The sequence below is a fragment of the Heterocephalus glaber genome, unplaced genomic scaffold (genome assembly GCF_053883595.1).
Source record: "Heterocephalus glaber isolate CG9 unplaced genomic scaffold, H.glaber_assembly_v1.0 deba00001472, whole genome shotgun sequence".
NCBI lineage: Eukaryota > Metazoa > Chordata > Mammalia > Rodentia > Bathyergidae > Heterocephalus > Heterocephalus glaber.
In genome coordinates, this window is record NW_028258315.1 from 26,586,716 (window position 1) to 26,614,650 (window position 27,935).

Genomic DNA, 27,935 nt, shown 5'->3' on the forward strand with positions numbered 1-27,935 from the left:
AATTTTTTTCTCTACTATTGACTTCGCCTTTAATCCCATCCTGTGTGTTTTTCATCTAAGCTGTTGCAGTTTTCATCTCCCAGAGTTCAGTTGGGTTTGTCCCTCCATCCTGTCCATGCCTCTCCATCACATGTTCCATCTTCAGCTTCCTATGCACACAGAAAATGTTTGTAAAAGCTGTTTTTATGTCCTTGTCTGCTAAATCGATTCTGTGTCCATTCTGGGTCAGCTCCATTTAAAACACTCCATTGTGTTCTGAAAAACTGATTGATTTTTCTCCTCATTATGGGTTTTATTTTCCTGCTTCTTTGTGTGAGTGGGAATTTTTTATTGATTACCAGACATTATGAGTTTTACTTTGGTTGCTAGATATTTTTATATTCCTATCAACATTTTTGAGCTTGCCTGGACATCATTATCTAAAATCAGTTTGATCTTTTATCTTGATTTTAAATTTTGTTAGGTGGGACCATAGCTGATTTAATTTAGGATTAATTTTACCCACTAATGGGCTCACCCAGAACACCCAGTATCACTTGCCTATTTTAAGGTCTGTAGTCTCTTAATTATCTCTAAAATACCTTTTCAGGTAATGCTGTTCCATTTTCTGGATTCAGTCATGAACATCTTTAGAAACTACTCTTAGGCCTAACATAGTTCACTCTCTGAGTCCCCCAAAATTCATATCATGAATGGCTTTCCTGCACTGTCCTCCACACTAGCCACCTGCCCCAGGCACAACTGCACTGTGGTGGCTCCCATTCCAAACTCTGCTTAGAAAGAAAGGCGCAGGGCTCTGGAGGCTTAGCGCCTTCCCATCCCCTTAGTCACAGAGCTTTACCTTTCCAGACTAAAAATGTTCCTAAAAGAAACCAAACCACAGGCACCTATGGTGTTTTTATTGCCATAGTGCTGAAAGAAATATGCAGAGATTTATTGAGGCGCACACAGAAATTGGAGCAATCTATATAAGTGCTGTGTGTGAAATCACTCAGAAGGGAGCAAAGACATCAAGCGTCTACTGAGTAATGGAAAATGAAGTGTGGATTTTGAGAGCCTCTCACCAAATGAGATCATGTTCCTGGAAGGACCTGGGCTAGGGTGAAAGAGGTTGCCCTCTTTCCTCCTCTGCATCCAGGGCATAATAAGGCCAAGGCCAACCAGTCTTCACCAAGTGTGTGGAGTTGGCCCCGCATTTCACTCTCCAAGAGGGGGAGAAAGATGTGTAGGACATGTATGTCTCTGTCTGCCTCTCTCTTCACTTCCTTGTGTCTCGTGTCTGGACACCACCCTGGCTGTGCCAATGAGCATATGGCTGGGACAGATACCCTTCTGTCTTGTTTCCTCACTCCACAAATCCAGGATGGCTAACGCTGTCCTTGAGAAAGAGTGGGAAAAGCATGGGGAGGAAATGCTAGCTCATGCCTCCGCCACCTTCTGGGACAGAGGGCCAGCCAGCCCCAGTGCGGGGAGGGGGCAGGCAAGGACAGCAGGCCCATGGCCGGGGTGGAGAGGCAGTGAGAATGGTGCTGCTGAGGAAGCTGGGACAGGCTGTGGGTCCCGTTTCAGGCTGAGTCATTCACAGATGCCAATGTCAAAACGTGCTGACAGAAAATGGGATTCAAATCTGAAGATCGGAAGGCACCAGTTCAGATAAGCCATTTAGAAACTGAGATTTCCCAGGAGAATGAGTGTAAAAAGGGAGCATGTTGGGGACGGGCCACGAAGCGGTGTGATGCTGGGGCACAGAAGGAAGAGGGCATTTAGAAATAATGAAGTGCAGACACTCTCTGGGAAGAATGAGAAGCCCAGAGGCCCAGGGCCTGGCTAGAGAAGGAGAAGGGTGGGAAGCTGAATCTGTGCTGTTCCCACCTCCATTTTCAGAGCCCAAGGCTAGCCCCTTGGCCCAGCCCTTCCCTGCACCTGGCTGCAGAAACTTCTAGAAGTATAGTCAACCTCGGGGGCTTCAAGAAAGGAGGCTGAGCCAAGGTCACAGGCAGGAGGTGGACTGGCCAACAGGTAAGCCTCACAGAGAAGTGAGTCCACAGCAGAACGACACAGAGGTCCCCAAGGATGAGACAGCTCCACTCACAGGGCCTGGACCATAGGGCCATGGGACCAGGCAGGGGCTTTCGAAGCAGTGTGCTAGAGGCCTGTGCTCCATGGGCCTGGGAGGGTTGGTGCACATGCATGCTGTCCTCGCTCATTTGTCCTGGCCCCAGATCTCTGAGGCTACCTCCCTGTCATTTCTGAGGTCAGATGGGGACGGGTTTTGGGTGGGCCACGGGACTAGGGTGGAGGGGGTGCATACCTTTGGATTGTTCTCTGGGTTTTGGTCACCACCTTGGGAATGCGGTGGGCTCACCTGCAGAGGACAATGGAGACATCCAGCTGGTCACCCTGATTCCCAGGGCCAACTGGCCACAGACCTGTGCACAAGTCTGAGATGAGAAGGTCCTGCTGCAACCCTCAGTCCTGATCACAGACAGGAGCTTGACAGGCACCTATTGTGCCCAGCTGTGGGATTCTGGGGCTAAGAGGCAGTAGATGGCTGATAGGATATCTGAACAGGAAGACGGCAGCATTTTTCCAGTTTACATTAGGGTGGAGGGGATAACAAAAGAATGAAAAAGAGAAGCGACCCAGAACTGAACGAGCTGGGGCCATGGCGAGTAGAAAGGCCAGTGTTACTGATGACGAGGGTAGTTTGCGGCTGGAGTAGGCCTGGGTGCACTGGGAAAGCCTCTTGTTCATCTGCACAGAGGAAACATGGTCTCTGTCCCAAGAGAGTGGGTGCAGTGGAGGGAGCTGTGGGGGCAGCTGTCACTATCTGTCTGCTGGCAGGACCGGACAGCAGTTCTCACAGCCTTCCTTTCTCCATCTGCCTGGGGACTCAGGCCTTCTGGGTAGGGGGCCCTTCCTTGGGAGATGTAAGCCTCCCTCTATTTTATCCTAGGCCTCACCTATCTGTCTAAGAGCCCAGCTGGGCCTGCCTCCACTCATGGTGGAGTGACCCAGACTCCTGGGGAGGTAGCTCAGTGTCAGGCGGGACACTGACACAGCAAGCTTGTCTGGCACCTCCACCAAGTCCCCAAGACAGCAGGCTTCACACTCAGAGGCCTCACCTGCATCAGGCCATGGGTCCTGAGGAAACCCCTAAGGAGACAGTAGGTATTTTTATGACCCAGACTGTAGCTAGAACTAATCCCACTGACCTAGGTCATCAGGCCCACTGAATTCACTGGGAAACAATCAAGAAATGCTATTTTTCTCTCTGACCATTGGCTTCAACTACACAAACTACCTACACCAATCCCCCAACCCTGGGCAGCATCTCTGTTTCCCAAGGCAGGGTTTCTCAGGGGTCATGCCTCGTTTTCTGGCTGTATGTCCAGTGCTGGCCACTGCTTCTGAGTGTCCCCTTATCTGGGGGAGACCACCCACCTGTGAGCTCCAGGTGGCAAAGCAGGGCCCCTCTAGCCCTGCTCCTCATACTGTCCTGCCATAGATGCTATCCTAGGACATTTCAGCAGCCAGGCCACAAGTCAGATGCCCACCGCAAGCTGGATACTATTCACAGTTCAGGCAGCTCTGCTTGGTATTGTGACTTTGTCATTAAGACCCTAGAGAGAAGAGACCGTTGTCTGTGTTGATTTTTATTAAAGTTGAATTGAGAAAAATTTTTAAAATAGCCATGTGAGTCACCAGTCAGTTTCAGAGCCGACAGCAGCTTACTGAGCAGAAACCAGGCAGGCTTTGGGCACGGGACATCTGGCAAAGGGTACCTGTGGGGTCCTGGGCATTGGTCTGGGCTTTTGACTTGCACTTTCTGTGTAGGACAAATTTTGATGTAGCGAAGCCTCAAGAAACTTTCCAAACTGTGGGTTCAAAGGCCCCATAACTTCAGGACAAGAAAACACCTCAGTTCTGCCTCAGGCTGCCTCAGTGTGAGCCTGCCCTTGCCTGTTTCCAGTCTCACTCCTCAGTCCTCTTCCCACCTGACATCACAGAGCTGTGTGTTTTACCCAGATGAGGGGCAGGGAACAGAAACATTAAGCAGTGGTCCTTGGCAATTACTAATAAGAAGCACTTAGAAGCAGAAACTGCCGTGGGCAATTGGAGCAATTAGCTGGTACTTGTGCACTTGTGCCCTGACAGGATGTAACCAGGGTGGGAAGGGGCTTTTGGAAGTGGGTACTCGTGGAACAGCGTGTTCTCCTAAATGGCTTGCAGAGTGGTGGAGGCTGGAGTCCCACAGGACCTGGGACATTGGGAGTGAGGAAAGAGGGGAACACTATCCAGAAGCACAGGGCTGAGGCGCCCACAGGTCACAGACTGCTGGGATCAGCACTGGCTACCTGGGAAGCAGCGGATGCCAATGAGTGGTGCTTCGTGAAATCGCTGTTCTTTCTGCCTCCCTTGGGGCCTGAGCCTTGCCATCTGTCCACAGCCAACAGAAGGAAGAAAGTTGGGGGATGGGGAGAGAAAGGGGATGAAGAAAGAATTAAGATGTGTTAGTACATGTACTGATCTCCGTGAGAAATGTGATCGTTATGGACTGGAAATGTGTACTAATAAAAAATAAAAATTGAGAAAAAAAAAAAAAAGAAAGTCAAGGGCCAAGCTGAGCAGGACTGGGGAGCAGAGGCTGGACCTAGGAGCCACACCAGCACTAGGCCACCAGGGCTTCTCAGCCCTGTCTCTGTCCACACCCGGCTTTGGCACAGCCAGCCTCGGAGGAAGATCTGGGGAACCTTCAACTGGAGGCTGGGAGGGTGGAAGGATTCAAGCATGACCCAGAGCCAAGCACCTGACATCCTCTCCTGAGTCAGGCCCTGGGGTGGGGGTGGAGGTGTCACAGGAACAGAAAGACAGGGGCAGCTGACTCCCTGCAGGGAGCCACCTGGCAAGGTGGCACGTGGGACAAAACAGATGGCAGGGCACAGCAAGGGCCTGAAAATGGGATCGGAGTCCCAGAAGGGCATCATGCCCTCGTGAGGAGATGGCTGCCTTGGGGACAGAGGCAAGGACCAGGGACAAGAATATGGCTGGCTGCATGGGAGTCCTTTGGCTCTCCAGCATGACAGCTACCCTCTGCCTCTTCTCTTGCTGCCTCCTTCAGTCTTTGTGTACCTGCTAATCAAGCAGTGGCCGTTGGTTTACCCCATGCCAGTGCTATGTCAACAGCCATCTTACTGGCCTTCTCAGCAGCCCTATGGGGTCCCTCTGCCCTCTGGAGAAGGTTCCAGAAAATACCACATCACACAGCTCCCTCCTGTCCATGTTCATTAAGAGGCTCTAGGGGAGACAGGAGGTATGAGAGCTGAGGACCAGGGACCACGTTGGCCTCCAGGGGAATGGAGCCAGGTGTGGTGGGCACAGGCTGAGCCCAGGTGGAGCTCAGCTCTGAGATTCAGGATCCCGAGCACCTCCTCACCACCAAGCAATCAGCACTGCCCTTTAGAAACCCCATTACAAAGACTGCAGATGCTTCAGAGGGCTCCACCTCTTTCTCCAACAACAAAAGTCGCCTCACTCCTCAAGGCCCCATGGTCCTCCTAGGCCAGCAACAGGTGTGACAAAGGGAATTGGTCTCCTGGGAAAAGGATCTCTGCTCTCCCCTAAAACAGAGAAGAGTCAACCCCTGTGGTCAGACACACATGTGGCGAGCAGCAAAGTCACAGCCACTCATCTGAGCACATGGTCCCTGGGAAGGCCTTGGGTTTGGCAGTCAGCCCTGTCTACCCCTCCTCTATGCCTCTGTAGCCCCCCTGCCCCACCGCCCACACTCCACCGCCTTGCTTACCACACATGGCCTGCCACTGTGTGCCTTTGTACATTCAGCCTGGGCTCTTCTGTTTCTCTGATAGGAAAATGGAGAGAACAATGGTCTCCATGTTCCACCGGGGCAAGAGCTGTGAAGGTCCAGTGGAGATCCCATGGCTGTCTGCAGAAAAAGCTGCTCACAAGTCATCTTCTCACCCGGGGCCATGGCATATGATTCTCTGAGGTCTGTATTTATTCTCCTGGCTCCATTCCCAAAGGTTAGGGTGGGCCTCAAGGCAGAGCTGCCCTTTGCTGGGGCCCTCCTGTCACATTAATCTGAGGACTCATGGGAGTGGTGGGTTGGAAAGGAACGTGTCCCCTCAAGGCTTTTGGCGGCTCCTACAGGAGAGAGGAGGAAATGCCCAGGAGCACAGCCCTGGGCCTGCCAGGAAGGGCAGGTTCACTTCCTGGGGCCCGTGAGAAGCCCCTTCTCATCTCTAATGCTGACCCCACCCCATCAGGCTGGTACCCCTGGTTTGGCTTTCAGTCTTCCGTGACATCCTGCAATCCCCCACACAGAGCTGTGCACGAGTTTAAAGGAGGGACAGCTGGGCTTTAGGGAAGTAACAGAGCTCTGCGCAATGCTGGCCAGCAGAAAATGATGTGAGCTGCACACATAAGGTGAAATTTTCGGATAACTACATTTAAAAACATTTAAACAAGTAAAATTGATCTTGATAATCCATTTTCTTTTAAATCATGTAATCAATAAAACAAAATTATCCATGAAATACCTGTGTGTGTGTGTGTGTAGTCTTCGAAATCCAGTGTACATCTCACAATTAGGGCACGTTTCCATTAGGGGCCCCACCCCAAGCACTCAGTAGCCACCTGGGGCCAGTGACTGCTCTTGGGGACAACTGGATGCTTCTTCAAGGCTGCTCCAGGCCTGGGGCTGCTGCTGAGCAGGAACAGGGCAGTGGAAGCAACCCCAGCACTTTCCCTGCCCAGGGCTCATCAGTCTTTAAATTGCCCATGAAATCTTCACCAAGTCAGATGTGAAGCCTCATGTGGAAAAGAGATCAAATTAGCGCTCTCCAAAGGGGGCAGACCTGCTGCCAGATGCCAGATGGCAGCAGCCACCCCTCCCCACTTGCAGCAACCAGAAATGTCCCCCAACACTGCCAGATAGCCCCAGGGAGGGACAACCTTCCTAGGGCTAAGCCACGGCTGTGTCCCATTTCTGCCAACACTTGGCATCATCTAGCTCTCTGGCCTTTTTTCTCTGATTACCATTATTTTTAGCACCTTTTCATATGCTGCAGTTTTCAGGATTTTCTGAGGTCGCTGGCCCTTTGGTTAATTTACAGGAGTGCCCTCTGTGTCCTTGATATTTGTCCTTCACAGAGGTGACAACTATCCTCTCCTGTCCCTTCAGCCCACCAGCTCCCTTATAGTGTGCCTCACTTTTTAGGTTGTCAGATTCAACATCCTGCCTTACAACTTGTCCTGTGGAGTTTCACGGAAGCCCTTCCTCGTCCTGTCACTCACTGGGTCTCGCCTCTGCTGGCTTCACACTATCACCATTACAATTCGGCTTTAAACCCTACAGACCCTCCCTCTTCTGTGCAGGGGGCGGCGGGGAGGAATCCACGTTTATATTCCTCCACATACTGAGTCCACACACTAAGGAATCTTTCTCTCCCCATTTGTGATGTCACCACCTTGATGGTAACTTGAGTCCCCACGCTGGCATGAGCTTGTCCTTGGCCTCATCGCATTCCATTGGTCTGTCTGTCCTGAACTGAGACCCACTGAGTCATCCTATGGCCCTGGAACATGTCCCTACAAGTGACCACCCCCCTGCCCCGGCTGCTTCTTTAGTGTGTGGGGGGATGTGTAGGTGTGATGGGATGATACCAGGGATCAAACTCAAGACCTGCTCCCTGAGCTACATCCCCATCCCTCTTTTTTTTCTTTTATTTTGAGACAGGGTGTAAGTTGCTAAGTTGCCCAGACTGGGCTCTAGCTTTCAATTCTCCTGCCTCAGCCTCCCAGGGTGCTGAGATTACAGACACCGTACCACACCCAGCTCCTCCTCTGCTTCCTTTAGTGAACTATGTCTCTGTTCATAATTGAGTAAATTTATTAAATTCCTCAAAATGCCCAACTGGAATTTTTATTAATGTACTAACTTTATAAAATGATTTCAGGGAGAATTGAGATTTTGATACCAAGTTATCCACTCCAGAATTTCCTGGTCTTCTAATTTTTATACTTTAAAGATTAACTTACACAAGAACTCTTTGTATATTTGTTTAAATTGGCTCTTGGATAATTTACTTTTTATTACCATTATGGCTGGCATTTCTTGTTTCTAGTTCATACCAGTGCTTGCTGGGGGTTGAATTATATAATCCACCCTCAAGCTGGATGTTGAAATTTTAAGTCCCAGTACCTCAGAAGATGACAGTGTTTGGAGTTAGGCTTCTGGAGGTTAGTTAAGATGGCACAGTTGGGGTGTGGCCCAATCCAACATGACTGCTGACCTGACAACAGCTTGGGACACACAGACAACCACATTAGGACACAGAGACGAGAGGGTTGTCTGCAAGCCACGGGGAGGCCTCAGGAGAAACCCTGCCCTGCCCTCACCCTAATGTTGGACTCCACCTCCAGGACTTCGAGAGGCAGATGCACCCGTAGTGCTTTGTCATGGGTGCCTGGGAAGCCACAACCCTCATCTTGGTTTTGGTACATTTATCTCATTTCCAGGGTTCTTGCTTGAGCTTGAACTTGAGTCTCCCTGGGGTCCCTTGGTTGGGACTCAGAACCACAGTCTCCTCCTAGGAGCTCCCTCTCAGCATTGGGTGCCTGGAGAAGGCCCAAGGAAGGTGTATGAGGAGGATCAGAATCAAGAAATCACTAGAAAGACTCATGAATATGCCCACCCCACAGTCAGCCCTGGTGTCCTCAGTGGGCAATTTCCCTCCCTGGCTGGCTGCACAGCACTGAATAGAGCCAGTGCCTTTGTATCTATGTTGATGGCTCCCTCTTGTATAGAAACACTTTTTTTTTTATTTTGGTACCAGGGATCGAACTCGGGTCCTTAAGCTTGTGCAGCAGGCAGCGAAACCACTGAGCTAAATCCCCAGGCCTAGAAACACTTATTTTTTTTTAATGTGTTACTATCACATACTGAATCACCATAAAAGCTGCCAAATCCAGGAAGCTGGGAATAACTCTCTACTTTAGTAAAGGTAATGGCCCAACATGGAAGCCTACAGCATGGGCTGCCCCACCGTGCAATCACTCTCCCAATGGCAGCAGAGTCCTGTGTACGGTGAGAAGTTAGGAGACGCTTGTCAACCTGAACTGCCACATTTTAAGGGACATTAACTTTAAAAGTTTTTTTTTAATATATATAAAAAATCATCACCTAAAAATTTTCCCACATCTCTAGTGGCTGACTTACCACCCACACCCTACACTTTAATTAATGAGATAGGACTCAAGCCAGGCTTGATTTTATATTTCTTCCCTATGAAAGAAAATAGAACCAAAAAAATCAATGTTGACTAGACTTGCTGGGTGAAACAGCTTCTCAGGGTCACGGTTGTGCAGTATGGGTGCACACACACTCCAGGACAGAGCTGCCCTCTTAAAGTGGCAGATGCTCCCTGGCTGACCCCTTGTAACTGCAGAGGGGACCTTGCCAAGATGGGGGGTGGAGACTGGGGAGACAGCAACTTCCTGAGGTGGTAGCAAGCCAGCTTTAACCATTAGGAATCCTTCCCTCTCTCCAGTGTTCGATGTCATCATCCTAGCTGCATTTCTGACCCCAGCAGAGGCCAAAACCAGACACATCTAGCATTTTAAAATGTCTTTATTAAAGGCTATTAGTATAAAATACAACCAAGTTACAAGTTGTCAGTAAGAATGTATCATTTTTGAAAACGTGTATCAAAGAAAGGGAGGTGCAAGGAAACATAGGACGCTCCTGACACATAGGCTGCACCTGGCTGGAGACAGGCCTGCTGCTCCCACCGGGCAGACCAACTCAGCCCTGGGGCCAGGATCAGGGCTCAGGGCTGACAGAGCTGCTTCTGATTTCCTGGGAGAAGTGCTATAAAATGCAGTCACCAGAGCAACAGTGAATCCTGAGCTGAGTCCCAGGTGCTAACTCAGGTGGGGGAGGGTCCAAAATCAGCAGAGAATTGTGTATTTTTTAAAAAAATAAATATAAACTCCTGGCTTTAGAAATCCCATTGTAATGCATGGGAGAGGGGACACACGACAACTGTAGAGCCCAATTTTCCCAGGACACTGGCACAGATTCCCTAGAAGATGAGAAAGAAGCCACCTCTGCTTTGACTTTGCCCTGGGTTGCAGATCTGCAGGTCAGGCAGGATGGGAACTTGTATTTCCAAAAACAGAGCAAATAAGCAGGACTCAGGACCCTCCAGAATTTCCCCTTTTCAACTTCACACTGGCTTTACAGAGCCTGCGCCCTTATGGAGAATCACCACTTTGAGAACAAACCCTATGGTACGGGTACAGAAGGTATCAAGCACACAACAACTTGCAATAGTCCCATCTGTACCTCTCAGGTCTGAGGCCAAACTGATGGGGACACAGATCAATGAGAAAGTGGCAAAGAAATAATTGCTGCCAAAGAGCAGGCAGAGCGCCCTGAGCAAAAGTACTGTGCTCCCAGCAGCACACAGACTTCCAAAAGAATCCTTACTATGGGGCTTCTCAGTTGGTGGCTGCCCTAAGGGTGGAAGTGCAGGAGGTGGCACCCATGGCTCTGGGACAGTGCTGTGGCCCAAGGCGGCTGGCACCCCACTGGGCTGTGCTAGCTAGAACTCCTAAGCTCCTTCTCTCACCATCATGCAGACAATCTCTCTCTTGCATGTATCAACCATCCAAACAGTTCAGGAAAAACTTCCCTTTGCTGACCTGCAGTCTGTTACTAGAGAAGGAGGGTAAGCCCCAGCCCTGAGGAGCCACATGAGACTTAGGGACATGAAGCAAATGGCAGGAACCAAATCTAAGGCTGGCAAAGCCATGGCATGGCAGACACTTTCATTGAGGTGGGGGTGGGGAGTTTCCAAGTATGTCACCTTGGAGCCAGAGAAAATATTCTGGAAACCACAACGGAAGGTCTGCAGACATTAACAAGATGCTGCGACCCTTTGGTACTGAAATGCCCTGTTTATTGGCAGGGCCCATAGGGACTAAGGCTTCAGTTAAGGAGACTGCAGTGATGGGGATGTGCACCACACTGCACAGGGCTCAAAGCCCAGTGACTCTTGCAGTTGCACGGAGTTCAGCGTCACCAGGCAGGACACAGTGAGGACCACATGGGGCGGGGGAATCGGTCAAGGAAACAGCATGGGGCTCCAGGGGACACTGCTGGGCCTCAGAGATGCCCTTTCCACTTCTGCAACCCATCAGGGCTGGCAGGCTGGGTTTGCCAAGGTGTGCCCTAAGCAGTTCTTGGGATTCGGACAGCCACAGCCCCATCCTACACAGAAGGTTCTAACAGCAAATCAGATGGGCCTAAGGGCTGGGGATGTAGCTCAGTGGCGCCTCATCTGCCTGGCAAGCACAAGGTCCTGAGTTTGATTCCCAGTACCAAAAAAAAAAAAAAAAGAAAAGGCCTGTGCTCCAGCACTGCCTCTACCCACCCTAGCTCCTGCTGTACAGGGACAACCAGCAAGTCACCAGGTAACAGGAGCTCCTAGAAGGAAGCAGGTACAAAACCAAGGGAAATGGTTGCCCATGGTGCTACATCTAAATATAAGACAATGAGAAGCTTATACAAAGCTTCTAAATGTACAATTCTTTTTAAACCATGATCAATACTTTGAGTAATTATGGGACAACTCAAAGAAAATGTCTGCCATCTGCCACTGGTATGCTTCCTGGAAGTGACACAAGGGCGTCAGGTGGCACACTGCACAGGACATGGCTTCAGCAAGAGAAGCCACAGGTGTCAGTGAGAACAAATCTTTCTGCAGCCACAGCCAGCAGCCAATGTCGTCATGGCTGAGGACATCACCAGGCTCACCCACTGGAACAGAGGAAGATGAGATGGAATCACAGTAGGACTTCCGTGACATGGTGAGAAAACTCCCTGTGAGGAGGGGAAACTGGTGGAGCTGGGAACAGAAGTTTTATCTATAAGATTTACTGAATTCTTAACAGTCCTTAAAAATTCCAAATGTAAAACTTCTGTTATCAAATCATTGAAAATAGCATATGTATCTGGTTTTACCAAAAAGGGAAAAATCTGACAATATTTACCAGTTTCCAAAGGATTAAGAAAAAAGAGTAGAGAAACCAGGAAAATACACAAGGCAACATTGCCCTTCTTATCCTCCTCCAGCATAGCACTGTGGAAAGTGTTTTGGGGTTCTTGGCTGTATTTTTTTTTTTCGGTCTAATACAGTTTACCAGTTGTCCAGAAAATCAAATCCTGTCTTCAAGACGACATTGCTTGAGCTGACCTGTGGAGGGACAAAGTGCTGAAGTAAGACACAAGCTTCTTTTTCAGTTATGCAGAATCTAAAAACAGCATCTCATTTAAAATGACCCAAATGAAGTAACTGGCTTCCCTCTCAGGGACCCCTGATCTCAATTTACCTCAGTGCTGGAGACTAGAACATTATATCAAATTCAATGCAAGCTGCACTCTGCCCAGTCCAGCCTCTCAAAGCACTTCTGTGCAACCTGCAACCTCCTCACAGGGCCAGCAGAGAACAGAATGTTTCTCCACTCCTAGGAATCTTTTCTGTTTCTGAATGACATTATAAAGTGAGGGAGGTCAAGCTAGGGAGTCATTCTTTCTAGGGCAAAACACACATACCCACACACATACAATGAGGACACAACAAAAAGAGTAAGAACATTGCACAGCTGAGAGACTGAAATCTAAGAAGGCAGAAAGCTCACTTCTTCCCAAGCACGTGGAAGGTACAGAATGATTTCCTAGGCCCTGGGAAATCAGTGACACTCTTGTGTCAAGGGAAATGAGAGTGACTTCGAGGGCCGTGGGTACACGTGGCCTGGCTTGTACAAAGTGACTATCGTATCAAATCCTAGACAGAAAATAGAATGGAGCTGCCAGGGCTGGGGAGGAAGAATGGAGTTAGTGTTTAGTGGGGACAGTGCTTTGGCTGTGATTTGGTTTTATTTTGCTTACTTTGTGTGTGGCTAGAAGACAGGGCCTCACACATGTTAAGCACAAGCTCTATCACTGAGCTGCACGCTGGCCCCAGAGTTTCAGTTCTGGAGACAGAAGGTATGATAGCTGCTCAACATTAATACCACTGAATGCACACTTAGGGTTAAAATGATAAATTTTATGTGTATTTACCAAAATTTAAAAATTTTTTAGTAAGTCAAAAAAAAAAAGAATGACCACAGATGGCCAAGGAGTGCCACGGACAGAAGGGCCTGGTGATACTGACATAGAGGAGCCTCATCCTGTGCTCACCAGCCTGCAAGGCGCCAGGATCCCTTGGGCACACTCGGAGCACAGCCAGACCTCTCAGGTATGCCTGAGGAGGCAGGTGTCCCTGCCAACAGGAGCTCCTGGCTCCAAGTCAGAACCTGGTCCCAAAGGTGGGCCATCAGCTATGCAGCCTGCTCCCACAGCAAGCCCCTCAAGAGGGGCAGAGCCAGTGACTATTCATTCTCCATAACCACCCACCTCACCCAAAGGACATGGCCCTTCCTCTGCTAGCCCTCAACCCCACACCCTGGAAAGGAGCTCCGTTCTCTGAACTCCATCATGCCTGAAGAGGAACAATGTCCTCCCAAGCAGAGTCCTGGTGGCTACGCCCTGGCTGAGCTCCAGGGTCCCACCTGCATCCCTGGACCTCAGAACACCTGTGGGACCCTTCCTCACTAACAGTCCCCCACACTAACCACCATCTCCCTGCAGCCCCTCACTGCCCACATACTGGGTAAGAGGGCAGTGGCCATACAACCTGTAGACAAGTTAGGGCTGCCACCAGCCCCAAGTCTTCTGAGAAGGGAGGAAACGAAGGAGACGGGGAAGGAGACGGGGAAGAAGACAGTGCAACACCAGTGGCTGGCCCATCCTGTGGGGTCCCCCTCAACTGCCCCAGAGCAAGTCCCTGGCCTGACGCAGCCTTGACGCTGGCCTCTCACCTGTGCAGACTTGGGCTCCAGGAACAGAGCATCATCCTCATCCTCTTGCCCAGAATCGGGAGATAACAGCTTCCCTGGGGGCTCACAGGGTGTCACCTCAGGCAACGTGCTGGTGAGGCCCTGCACCGGCTGGGGTCTCTCGCGCTCCGTGCTTGCGCTGGGAAGAACTCGCTGCTCTGGGCGCAGGGCCGTGACCTCCCGGTCCTTTGGGGAGGGATCCTGGCGGTAACAGGTAGGCAGCACCTTCTCCCCCTTCTCCATGGACTTGATCTGGCTGGGGGTAAGGGACTGAAACTCAGCCTCAGGCCCCTCCCGGGACCGCTCGGCATTGATCTTCCAGAAGGATGCCTCCTCTTCCTTCCTGGCTGGACCCAGGGCGTCCAGGCTGGAGGACCTGCTGCCCTGTGAGGCTTTGGGCAGCGGCCTTGGCTCACTGGTGGCCATGCCATTGCTCGGTTCCTGGATGGATAAGGAGGCGATGCTGAACTCCATCTGACTCTGTGATGGGATGAGGAAGGAGAGAAAAGACAAAGTGAGCCTTAGCATCCACTGCAACAGGCAGGCCAGCTTACACACAACCCCCAGCCATGTGTACACATCCCAATAGTGCAAGCCATTGTCTATTTACTGGAACTGTCTCTCCTGAGTGGCTATTTTCAGAATGACCCTGGGTCACCTGAAACCAACCTGAGCCTCACAGCTGTGACCCCACCCCACTCCAACCACAGCAAGGCCGCCTAGGCCACCTCATGTGGACCCCATGGAGCCACATCTTCCCAGCCCCGCAGAATAGACCATGTGCACTCCAGTCATTTCTAAAGTCAACCCAACAATCTCTTTCCTACCCTTTCATTCCCTCATCCTCTTGCTTCTTTTAAAAATGAATAAATAAAAGTAATAAAATAACATTACAAGAAGTTGGGAAAGCAGAAAAGAAGAAAAATCAGTCATAATCCCTCCCTATCACAAGCAACTTCTGAGTGCATGTGTTCAGAGGGGTGGTTCCATCAGGCCCAGAACTCTGGGCGTTGCTTTCTACCTGCTCATGAGCTTCACCCATGTGTGCCTCAGTCTTCACGGCTGGTATTCTAGTGGCTGCAAACATTGCACTCAGCAGCGTCTCATCACCTACTGTACCATCTTCTTACTCTCGGACAACTTTCCTGCTAATCCTCTTCCTAATATCAAGGCCACCAGGAACATCTGGATGCACATAGCTCTCTTCCATTCTGAGTTAACTGCTTCAAATAAATTCCCAGAAATGACACATCAAAATACAAAAGTGTTGGGCCAGGGATTTAGCTCAGTGGTTTCGTCACCTGCTGCGCAAGCACAAGGACCTGGGTTCGATCTCTGGTACCAAAAAAAAAAAAAAAAAAAAGTGTGAGCCTCTCTTTGTATGATTTTTAGATCTATACTCTCAAATTGAATCAAGGTGCTTTCTAGTGGCTGCCCATCTCTCATTACCTCCCTACCACCATACAAGTAGCATTCTGAGTCCCTGAGAGTAATAATTTAAAACTGTCTGTGCTACCTTAAGACACAGAACATGAGTCTTTAGGACTTTAATGCAAATTCCCTCACTGAGAAAATGGTTGGCTTGGTTCTTTACAACCACTCTCCCTCAAGCCCCCTTCCCACAAGGGACAAAGTGAGCTGCCTTCCCAGTGTGAGCCATGGGCCTTGAACCTCAGAGCTGTGAATTCCCCTGTGTGTTGCATTCCTGGGAGGTGCCCTCAAGGCTCGGAAGCTGAGATGATGAGGCCATGAACATGAAGAGCTCAAGTTCAAACCAAAAGCCCAAGGTGCCTGGTAGCTCAGACGTCAGGAAATGAAATCCAAGAAGCAACCATCAAAGCTTCAGGTATACCAGGGAGCTGTCATTACAGACAGTGTACATGACTGTGTCATTAGACATCTAGAGGCTTTTGTTTTGTTTTTTGTGGTACTAGGGAATGAACCCAAGGCCTTTGCAATAAGCTTATCCTCTTTAAAAAAAAATTCTTTTTTTAAATTTTGAGATAGTTTCCCTCTAAGTTACCCAGCCTGGTCTCAAACTTGGCAATCTTCCTGCTTTAGCCTTTCAGAGAACTGGTATTACACATATGGGCCATATGCCCTATTCAGACATGTAGTTTTTAACTTATTTTCATTCTGCTAATAAGAAAATGGATGTTTGAAGTGATCAGATCGCCCTAGGTCACTAGTCTGTTAGGAGATTCTACAGCTGGGATTTTGGCCTGGATTGGGTGATTCTGAGGCATGGCTATATGAACAAGCAGCCCTGGCTACAAAGTACAAAGCCTTGTACACAGCACTCAGCTCGTACGTCCATGATCTGATTTGATTTTTAAAGGACCACTTCTGAGTGAAGTGTTCTGAATACTCTGCATATTTCCAAATTCCATCACAGAATACAAACACTGTGGGCAAAGGAATGATAGTTACTTTAAGTAAGCAAGACACCAAAAATAGCTGGGAAGTGGCCCAAGACCCAGGGCCAGAGCTGACTTTGATCTGGAAATTGTAGTGTAAGGCTTTTAGAATGGAGCACTTTGTCAAACGCCAGCCTTTTTAGGATCAGCAATTTCTCTAGTGGGATATCTGCTTAGAAGCCTGTGAAGGGTGAAGCAGAACATTCTGCCAACGTGGCCGAACTGGGTGCTGGGGAGGACAGCGAGTCACAGTAGTTTGGAGGCCACATCCTTGCTGGAAGGAACCGAGCATCAGCTGAGTCAGGGTGATACCCCAAGTGGTAAAAGGTACTCCCAGCCCTTCATGGGTTAGTGGAGGCCTCGGGACAGCACTTCAGGGGTGGGTGCCATTGCACAGGAAAGTCTGTGTTGGCAGGAGCTGTTGTAGGATTTTGGAGATGACAATGAGTGAAAACAAGAACTTAAAGAAGTAAATAAATTCTAGTATACTTGCTTCTTTTTCCCTGTGTTCTTTTTTTTTTTTTTTTTTTGTACCAGGGATGAACTCAGGTCCTTGCGCTTGCACAGCAGCCGGCAAAACCACTGAGCTAAATCCCCCACCCTCCCTATGTTCTTTATTTTACAAATCAAGTATATCTGCAATCTCCTTTAAAAACAGACCTCCTCGATCATGCTGGGTGAGGAGTCTTGCCTACTCCTCACTCACAGGAAAAAGGGTCTGTTATTTAGGATTTCCAAACCCTGGTGCATGCACCACTGCTTGGACTGAAGGACCCAGGACTATAAAAAGAATGGACCCAAGAGGCAACCCACTTTCCAGTCCCCCTTCTGTCTCTTTTAGACAGAAGCTTTCTTTCTCTCAATAAATTTTTCCTACTCTTAACCTCTGTTGTACCTAGGATTCATTCTTTGATTTTAGAGAACACAAACTCATGTTTCTAATGTCTAGCAGGTTGGGGAGTTACATCTCTTCCTCCTATGTCATTTTGAAGGTCTTCCACCCAGATTACTGGTTGGATGCAAGAATTTCCTTTCACAGATTCTAACTTTGGTCTTTTTGCTTCACAGACTGTAACTTTTGTTTCATAAGTTCTGATTCTTGTTTCATGGATTCTTTTTGTTTCCTAAGCTCTGTCCATTTGTTTCATAGATTCTGGTTTTTGTTTTTTAAATTCTGGCCTTTGTTTCAGCTTTTGCACAATTACTATTTCAGTTTCTAAGTGTGGCTCTTTCCCCAAGCTGCCCTTCTATTTTAGTGCTTATGCTTAGATTATACGTGGTCTAATTTCTTTAAAATTTTGTTTATTCTTGGCTAAAGGTTGCCAAACTCCAAATGGTCATACAAATGGAACCAAAGACAAATGTGCTAGACTTCTTTTACTGGGATCCACCAGATTGACCTTGTAAAAAGTTCAAAACTGCTAAACTACAATATGACTTTTATGTTGGATTCTGAAGTCCCCTGGACCAGACCTTCTCCTTATCCTCTTTGTGGAAGGCTGTTACTAGTTCTTCCTGGTGAAAACACTTTGTGGCTATATTCATAACAACCCTGGTGACCTTATTATTTAGCCCATGTATCCTTAACTGTTTCTTTGGCTTTGTCTCCTCCAGACTCAAAGCTATACGGCTACCCAAGAGGACAGTGCCTGGCGCCTATTGAGGGCCTTTAGATGACCTTCTATAGAGTATCTCCGACTGCCGATCACAACTATGACCTTCTTTAGCCAGAAGTAGTCAGAAGGGTCTTCAGCCCTTGTCCCCTCACTGCAGCTAGGGGTACTTCGTCAGAGGGGGGAATACTGTAGACAGGTAAGTTAATTAGATATCTTGTAGGCAGTTAGACAGGGCCACTCTCAAGGCGCTAGCCCTCAAGGTGCCAGCCCTCCAGGAGCCAACACAGTGAGGAGCCAACATGGAGAACAACTGAGGCACATTCACTGGCTAGCATTATAAAAAGAAGAGGCACTACTTCCCCTAGAGATAGATAGCAGTGATTGATACCCTAAATGGGAAATTCCTTGTATGTGACTTGTTTTCCCATTTGACCCCCATTTCATCAATGTTACCTGGGTGACTGTACTTGTAATCTTATGGGTTGGTCATGGATTTTTCCCAGCTCATGCCCACCTTGTAAATTTTTCCATTGGGTCTTATAGTTTTGCCCCACTTTGTACCCACCTCACCACATGGCTTTGCTGTATAAAACATCTTTGAAAAGTGGGGTGGGCAGGCAACCCACTTTCCAGTCCCCCTTCTATCTCTTAGACAGAAGCTTTCTTTCTCTCAATAATTTTTTCCTACTCTTAAAAACAAAAAAGAATGGACCCTAGTGAGGCAGGCAGGAACAGAGATCCACCATCTTCCTGAATTCTCCGAGGCCGCCCACTGCCATCTGTGCACACAGCATCGGACAGTGCCACTGTGTAGGCTGCACAGAGCAGTGTCAGGCCTGTCTGCCGTTTCAAAGCAAGTTCTACTGCTTTATGTTTCTGGTCTCCACACTGGGCCCCTCCTCCCTCCCCCAGGCCACTCACCCCAAGGGCTTGCTGAGCCCAGAGGGTCTGCCTGGAAAGACTCAGTCCAGCCAGGCTGGGCGTTAGTCAGCCCATATGGGAGCCAGGTCTCAACTGGCCACAACCGTTCTATAAACAGCAAGACCACAACAGAGCACAGGATCTATTTTTGTGTCTCACTCACTGGAGAGGAATGTGTAACATTTCAGTAAAGGGAGAGTTCATGCTGCCAAAACCAATTGTTTGGCTTGGCAGCCTCAGGCAGGTCTGAACTGTTAAGACAAAGCCTACAGAAGCATCACTGGAAAACACTGTAGTGTGCTGGACAGACCCTAATGAATTCGCCAAACATGCAATGTATATACCTCCCTCCTCTGCTCCAAAGAATAGCAGGAAGAAGGGCAGGAATATGAAAAACTCCCAGGACCACAAAATCAGAGAAGTGACAGTCAGGCGAGGAAAAGACTCTATCAGAGCATGAACACACTGGGCGGGGACTGGCAGTCCCAGGGCTGGGTCAGCAACCAGGTGCTACATAATACACCCGTGTTTGCCTCCCAAAATTTGTCAGGGAGCCCAGGGGAGCAGAGCTGGGGTCTGGGTAACCTGAGTAGGGCATGCAGGCCGAGACCTACCTCAGGGCCTAGTCACCCACAGGGGCAAAGAAAAGCCACTCCACATCTCCATCTCAAGCATTTCTCCACAGTCACACAAACTCCCAGTAGTAGGTGAACATCAAGTGAAAGAATGAGGTAGACACAAAGAAGCCAGACAGCTGGGGAGCGAGACAGGGGAGTCCCCAGGGCCAGCTCTGCCTGCCCTGCCTCCCCTTCCACCACAGGCATTCTCCAGACCCTCAGCCCAGACCACCTGAGGAATGCAAAGAATCTTCTCTTCTGCCTCTCCCTGTCTGGAGCATTCTGAGTGCTAGGATTTTTCCTCCGAAACATCAGTAGCATGAGAGAGGAATGCAGTGGGTCTCCAAGGGCACATGTCTGCCAAGCTGACAGATGAGTGGAAAAGATGACAACTGTGACCACCCTCTCTGGGACAGGCAGGCCTCCCTCCCAGCCCCCCTTCCACAGTGGCTGTCAGGGCTGGGCAGTCAATTCAGTGGGTCAATTCTGCTAGATGGAAAGAGCTCTGGATATGTTAGCTAGCTTGATTTAATCATTCCACAATGTATACAAAGTTTTTTTTAAATCTCTCTGTACTCTGTAAATACATGCAGTTCTAGAACAAGAAAAAGAGTTCTGAAGATGGATAGTGTTGACGGTTGTACAACAATGTGAACATAATATGTAAATGCCGCTGTACTGTGCACTTAACCATAGTTAATGAGCTGGGGTTGCGGCTCAGTGGTAGAGGTGTGCTTAGCATGAGTGAGGCCCCAGGATTCAATGCTCAGCATCAAAAAAAAGAAAAGGATGAACATGGTAAATTTTATGATATATAGTATGCATTTTATCACAGTTAATAAAAAATTTAAACATCGATGATGATAAATAGTGGAGAGGGAGGACCCAGGATTAGCAACCAAGTGGAGTGACATGCCTTACACATTAATCACAGCCACACACTTTGACTCTTGCATCAGGACAGGATGCTCCCTTCACCCTGAGGCTGTGACTGCTCTGCCTTGACTGGACCAGCAGGACAAAGCAGTGTTGCAGGCATCTGGGCTCCATCCATACTACGTGCAGAAGACCACGCTGGCTAGCTGGAGACATGGCCAGCTGAGGATGTGGCCCAGCTGACTGCCAGCCCCACCCAGGTACATGAGAGAAGTGGGTGTGGGTGCTGGGTGACAATGAGTGATCGCAGGCAGGGACACCAAGAGAACAACCCTGCTGAGCCCTGCTCTGACTGCAGATCCCAGTGTAAACGCTGCTCAGAGTGATTCACCCATGGGAAGCATGTGACCAAGTGAGGAAGGCATCCTCTGCAGGACGCAGAAACGGGATCTAGCCTGCAGTCCAAATATGGAGACCAGGGCCAGGCCTCCTAATGCCACTTCCTGTTTGTGGCTCTCAGAGATGTTCTTGGACATCTTTAAGTCCTTGGAGGAGTGTGACCAACAGCTGGAAGTGCAGGGGCAAGGGCCTTCTCAGGGCACAACCAAGGACGGTCGAGCTCTCTAAAACCCAACACTGACTAAGGGAGGAAGAAAGCGACCTCTCCTCTCTCAAGCACCCTCGATGTCAGCTCTAGGGGCTCCAACACTGAACTCCACCTCGAGAAGAACTCTGGCCTTGAGAGATCACGTGGAAAGGTGCAGACAGGGAGACCCACAGCTTGAGAAAGAAGCAGGCGTTTTCGAGCTGGACATGGTGGCACATATCTGTAATGGTAGCATGAGGGAGGCTGAGGAAGGACTGTAAGTTCAAGTCCTGAGTACGCAACTTAGTGAGAGTCTGTCTGAAAAAGGACTAGGGATGTAGATATTGAGGAAAGAAAGTGAGAGAAAGAAAGAGGAAGGGAGGGAGGGAAAGAGGGAGGGAAGGAGGAAAGAAAAGAAAAAAGAAAAGAGAAGAACTCTCACTGAAGGGATCTGAGAGCCTCAACTTCTACTAAAGGCCACAAATACCACGGGTGGCTCACCCTATCCTCATTTCAGGGAGCTACGTCTAGTCAGCACCAGCAAGGTGTCACCTGAGTGGACCATCATCACTCTCCTGGATCCAGACATTGCCACTCCCCATGCCAGACTCAGAGATGTTCTGGGTCAGGAGCTACTCCGAGGGCAACCCCACCGTGTCCCAGGACATTACTTACACTAGGCTACAAACAGCCATGTGTCATGTCCCATGGTGGCCTAGGGAGGGAGACTGTTAAACTGTTAAGGCAGCAAATAGTTGCATGGGCCACGCACCATGGGCTTCATTTCCCAGCCTCTGCGCTGCTTTGACTCTCCCTTGCCTTCCCCGCCATGACATCATCCAAGACGGCCTGGTCCGGGGAGCCCATGTGCACCAAGGCTGCTCGCTCCCAACAGGGAGACACCTCCCTTCCTCCTCCACAGACACACTCTGAGGGTCCCTGCTCACACACTGGCAGCCACAGGAGACGAGGACAGGGGACTCGGCTGGACAGCAGGGAAGTGATGTGCGGCCACCCGTCACTTGCTCTGTGACCTCAGCAGACACAGGCTGCTGTGGGTTTGCTACCTACTGTTACTCTGCTCCTGACATCCCATGCCGCCCCAGCACAGGCCTGTCACCATTCCCCCCGGGTCCAGGCCCTGGGAACACTCAGCTCCTGTCAGCCTGTTCCCACTAACCTGGCCTCTGCAAACACCTGAGCGCCCTGCTAATCTCCAGTGGACATTTAAAAGAGATATGCTAGACACAGATGTTTGCATCTTAAATGTTTAGTACCCAGTATAACAGTGTGACAAAGGCAGAACACATCTGCGTATCCCCAACTATCTCTCACATGAGAATCATCCTGACTGCCCCAGGTGTCCACATGCGGGACCAGCTTGCTGCCCTTGGATCAGCAATTGTATACCAAATGCTAACTGTGGGCACAGAGCCAGTGGCTGTCCCATCCACCTGAACCCTGGTGGGACATTTCAGGACACAGCTCCTCAAGAATATGAGGCCTCTGGGGTCCTTGGAGATGCCCTTGGTGCTTCACCCACCTCAGGGCTCCTGAATGCCCCTGTCTGCTGGGACAGTGGCTCAGATCAGAAACTTCAGGGACATGTGAAAGCCCAGGAAACTAGGCCCTTAAAGCATCAGCACTTGAAACCCTGATCTGACCTCAATCGAAACCCTATTCTGGGCACACAACCACCCACACACAGCACTGAATGTCCTAGAACTCGGAAAGCTCTGGCTTTTCCATTCTTTTCTTGCCTTAGTCACTGTCCTGCTCATGAACGCACATCTCAGGGACAGCAAGAGACCAGGGAATTCCTTGAAGCCAGCTGGGCATGACACTCTCATACCACACTGGGAGCAGGGCCACTGTGGTCCCTGGTGCTGGGGGGCAGGGGCACAGGCTGAGAGCAGCCCCCAGGTCTGGCCCTGAGCCCAGGCTGGCTGGATGTTGGAGCCACATCAGAAACACTGGGAGTCTCCTAACTCCCTAAAGCCCTCTTCCCTTGGCTAATGGGCCTGTCCCCTCAGTCAGCAGTGGGGCCACAGCCTCCTGAGCACAACAAACACTGAAAGAAAATGTAGAACTACTCGATTCTTTTTAATAGGGTAAATACATCTAAATTTAATCCAACTTACCCTTGTTTCCCAGGAGAAAGGGGCAGAGTGCTCATCTTGCCAAGTTATATCCTGAAATAAAAATTCAAGAATAAATCTGAAACCCAAACTCAGACAACCCCATGCAAACATCCACCCAGGGCCGTGAGGGAACCCAAACGCAGGAATGACCCCAGCTCCTGGCTCTGAGCAAGCTGATGTCCTGATGCCCGGCAGGGAAGGTGCTGACTGCCACAGCTGCTTCTCCCTCACCACCCGCCACTGCCTGACACTTAGGGGACTCTGGTGGGGCCCCTGATGACTCAACCCAGGAGGAAGGCAGTGGAGCAGTAGAACTGACTTTCAGTCCTCAGAAGAACCAGCTCAAGCTCAGCCCTACCAGTGGCCAGCTGTGTGCTCATGGGACTTGACAAAGCATTTTGAGCCTCAGTTTCCTCATCGGTAAAAGGAAAACCGTAACACCCTTGTGAGGATTAAATGAAGGTAAGGCCATAATTGGCCAGGCAACAGTAACATGCCTGAGTTCCTGCCTCTCGGTGTGCCTACAGAGATCTGAAAGACTTGGTCAACAGCCAGTGAAGAAAAAAACGCCAATTTAAGGTGAGTGCCTGACTATACCGAGAAATCAGGCATCACCACCCCAACCCTCCCAGCAGAGCAGAGCGGGCAGAGCCCTTCATAACCTCACCCTGGACCTGACTGCAGGCCTGAACAAATGGTTTGGGGACCCCCATCCCATGGCTCTCTTCCACACCCTGTGGTGCTCCTGGGCTGGCAAATACCTCATCTGCGCCACGATGCCCTTGGGGATCACACCTGCTAGACCCAAACATGGGACACACTGGGTGACACAGGCTGAAAACAGGCTGAAATGTTCTAATTGAGACCGACATTAACATTATTACATCATACTTCATCTCCCCCACCAAATAAGAACTCCAGATAATTCGGGTCCATCCATAAAGTACCCATTAAATCCTATCTCTTCCCATTCAAAGGTCCTGACTGCAGAGTGCTCCTCCCTATCTTGGCCCCAGGGATGGCAGAGAAGGGGCCAGGGGCCCGGCCCCCACAGGAATGCTGCACAAACACACCAGACTGGCCAGCCCTCCACAGACAGTCCTGCTGCAATGAGCCATGAGTGGGATGCAGGGAACTGTGTGACAACTCCCCAGCTCCCCCATGAGTGGCCATCCCAAGGTCACAAGGCAACATAAAAGTCTGTTCATTGCCCTACTCCACAGCCTGAGATCGGGGTCTACACCCGCAGACTCTCCAACCAGGAACAAAGGAGTTCTGCACCAGTCTGACCTTTGCACACCTCAAGAACTCCCTAACACCTCAATGTGGGGCACTGAGCTGGCTCTCTTGAAACCCTGGGGGTTTGGAGAGAGACTCTGTCTGTGGATAGAGATGTCTGTTGCTAGAGCTGCCCCTTCTGTGGCTCTCAGGGACAGAGCCAGGCCTGGGGACAGGATGAGTAGTCTAGCCTCCTCAACATGTGTGGGAGGACCAAGGACTGCAGGAAACCCTGCACACCCAAGTAGGGCAAAAAAAAACAGGGGCGGGGGGACACCTGGTCTGCCCACAGACACAGTTTAGAGCCACACAGCCATAAGCTGCACAGCTGCCCCTAGGCAGAGCAGGAGCACCCCAGGGTCAAAGCCATCATCACAAGGCCTCCTAAATGACAACATCTGAAGGTAATGCTGCCTTCACAACTGGTTTGCCCTGCTTTTTTACTACTCACAGCCATCAGACAAAACTTCTAAAGGCACCAGGAAGAGGGTGGCTGTCTTCACCTTTGGAATTTCAGTTAAACCCAATGTCTGGAGGGTGCATGTCAATACCCTGGCAGCAGGAGGCTCCACACAGGCAGGGGCCAACTGCAACTGAAGGGCACCCTCTGCTCTGGGTACCCGGCAGGGGAAAGGAACTGAGTTAAAAGACCTGAAAGTCTCTCAAATACCTGGCTCTTGAGACTGTAATATAAGTTTCTCTTAAAAATAATGAGACAGGGCCAGGGATTTAGCCCAGTCCTTCCGGCGCCTGCCTTGCAAGAGCAAGGTCCCAAGTTCAATCCCCGGTAATAATAATAATAATGAGACAAAGGCTTTGTTTTCAGGTGGAAAACAAAGGAGGCTGCTAGAACTAAAGCACCATCTATTCTGGATGTGATCATGAGAAGGTAAAGGGAACCACACGCGTCTCCCAGAGCCACAGCCCCACCACTCCAGGGGAAACAGGCAGCAAATGGTGATCAGAGCAGGCAGGAGGCAGTACAGGAGTCTCTGGTGCAGGGTCACAAAGGAACACAGCACTGACCCCACCATGATGCTGTATGACCTGTCTTTAAAACATGAATTATACAGTCTGAGCTAAGATTAAGCTAAGAGAGCTTGGGGCTTTGGAAGTGAAGGAGTAGTGACTTTGAGGAGCAAAGGGTGAACCCTGAGCTTGGTGCACCAGGTCTCCAGTGGTCACAGCCCATGTCAGCTTATGTTCCATGGGGCGCACAGATAGATACTGGTCACACTGTGATTTCTCCACAACTTGGTGTCACCTCAACCGTTTATTATTTGTTCCAGCCAGAAACTAAGTCAAAGGGTAGATTCCTTGGATTTCTGAAATTTTGAGATCATAAAAATTAATAAAGTACTTACAAAAATAAACCTGCCACAGTTTGTAATAGCTAAGGGTTGGAAACAGCCCAATTGCCCATCCACTGGAGATTGGATAAAGATGTGGGTTTTTTAATACGTTTCAGTTATAACCATCAACATTGGTCTCAGTTCACCAATCAAAAGAAACAGACTGGCAGAATGGGGCAAGAAGCAAAATCCAACAATATGCTGCATACAAGAAACACACTTAATTCAAAAGGAAACTCACAGACTGAAAGTTAAAGGGTGGAAAACAATACTCCATGTGACAGGAACCCGAAAAAAAGCAGGAGTAGCTATCCTCTTGGCAGATCAAGTGGATTTCAAACCAACACTGATTAAGAGAGACGAAGAAGGACACTACATCCTTGTAAAGGGAAGAATCCAAGAGGAAGAGATGACAATCATAAATATCTATGCACCAAACACTAGTGCACCCAACTATATATATATATAGAACATGTTTAAGTAAGTGCCAAGGAACTGAAGTTATCCCCTGTATATTATCAGACCATAGTGCGATGAAATTGGAGATCCATAGCAAAAGAAACTGGAAAAATTTCATAAACACGTGGAAATTGAACAACACACTTCTGAATAACCAATGGGTCACAGAGGAAATTAAAGAACAAATCAGACAGTTCCTTCAATTCAATGACAATGACAATACAACATATCGGAATCTATGGGACACAATGAAAGCAGTCTTACGAGGGAAATTCATAGCAGTGAATATGCATATTATGAAAACAGAACAAGCCCAATTAAACAACCTGATGCTGAACCTCAACCTTCTAGAAAAAGAAGAGCAGGGCAACCCCAAAGCTCATACAAGGGAGGAAATTATAAAGATCAGAGGAGAAATCAATGCAATGGAGACTAAGAGAACGATACAAAAAAATCAATGAAGCCAAGAGTTGGTTCTTCGAAAGAATCAACAAAATTGACAAACCTTTAGCCAACCTTGTCAGAAAAAGGAAAGAAAAGGCCCAAATCCATGCAATTAGGAATGAAAAGGGTGAAATGACAACAGACCCAGCAGAAATCCAGAGGATCATCAATACCTACTTCCAGAACCTATATGCCAATAAGATGGACAACACAGAAGAAAATGACAGATTCCTAGATACACATGAATTACCAAAGTTGAACAAAGAAGACCTAAAAATTCTGAACAACCCAGTATCAACCAATGAAATTGAAAAGGTAATTAAAAACTTATCAACTAAGAAAAGCCCAGGCCCTGATGGCTTCACTGCTGAATTCTACAAGACATTTAGAGAGGAACTGCTGCCACTACTGTTTAAACTCTTCAATGAAATTCAAAGGGAAGCAATACTCCCAAATTCATTCCTGGAAACAAGCATCACCTTGATCCCCAAAGCAGAGAAAGACCCAACTGAAAAAGAGAACTATAGGCCAACCTCACTAATGAACATAGATGCAAAAATCCTTAATAAGATAATGGCAAACAGAATGCAGAAGATCATCAAGAAGATCATACACCCTGATCAAGTGGAATTCATCCCAGGGATGCAGGGATGGTTCAATATATGAAAATCAATCAATATAATACACTATATCAATAGAGCCAAGGACAAAAACCACATGATTATCTCCATAGATGCAGAAAAAGCATTTGACAAAATCCAACATGCATTTATGATAAAAACCCTACAAAAAATTGGAACAGATGGTCTCTACCTCAAACTGATAGAAGCCATCTATGAAAAACCAACAGTCAGTATCATACTAAATGGTCAAAAACTGAAATCCTTCACACAAAAATCAGGAATAAGACAAGGATGGCCACTATCACCACTCTTGTTCAATATAGTTCTGGAAACATTAGCCACAGCAATTAGACAAGAGAAAGAAATAAAAGGAATAAAGATAGGTAATGAAGAAGTCAAATTGTCATGATTTGCAGATGACATGATACTCTATACAGAAGACCCCAAGAACTCCACCAAAAGTCTTCTAGACTTAATAACCAAATTCAGTCAAGTAGCTGGTTACAAGGTCAACACACAAAAATCAATAGCTTTCCTCTACACAAATGACAGACTCACTGAGAGAGAAATAGGGCAAATAATTCCTTTCACAGTAGCATCCAAAAAACTGAAATACCTAGGAATCATCCTAATGAAA

General features: G+C 48.8%; 1 protein-coding gene across 1 annotated transcript in view; it reads right to left on the reverse strand.

The window, feature by feature from the left end:
- Positions 1-9,634: 9,634 nt before the first annotated feature.
- CUNH1orf198 (chromosome unknown C1orf198 homolog) overlaps positions 9,635-27,935 on the reverse strand; it is a 30,617-nt gene continuing 12,316 nt past the window's right edge. Inside the window, exons 2-4 of the mRNA XM_004854673.4 lie at positions 23,143-23,193; positions 13,951-14,448; positions 9,635-12,281 (exon numbers count right to left, since the gene is read on the reverse strand). Coding sequence (XP_004854730.2) covers positions 12,225-12,281; positions 13,951-14,448; positions 23,143-23,193 — 606 coding nt within the window. The 3' untranslated portion in view covers positions 9,635-12,224. The remainder of the gene's footprint in view (positions 12,282-13,950; positions 14,449-23,142; positions 23,194-27,935) is intronic.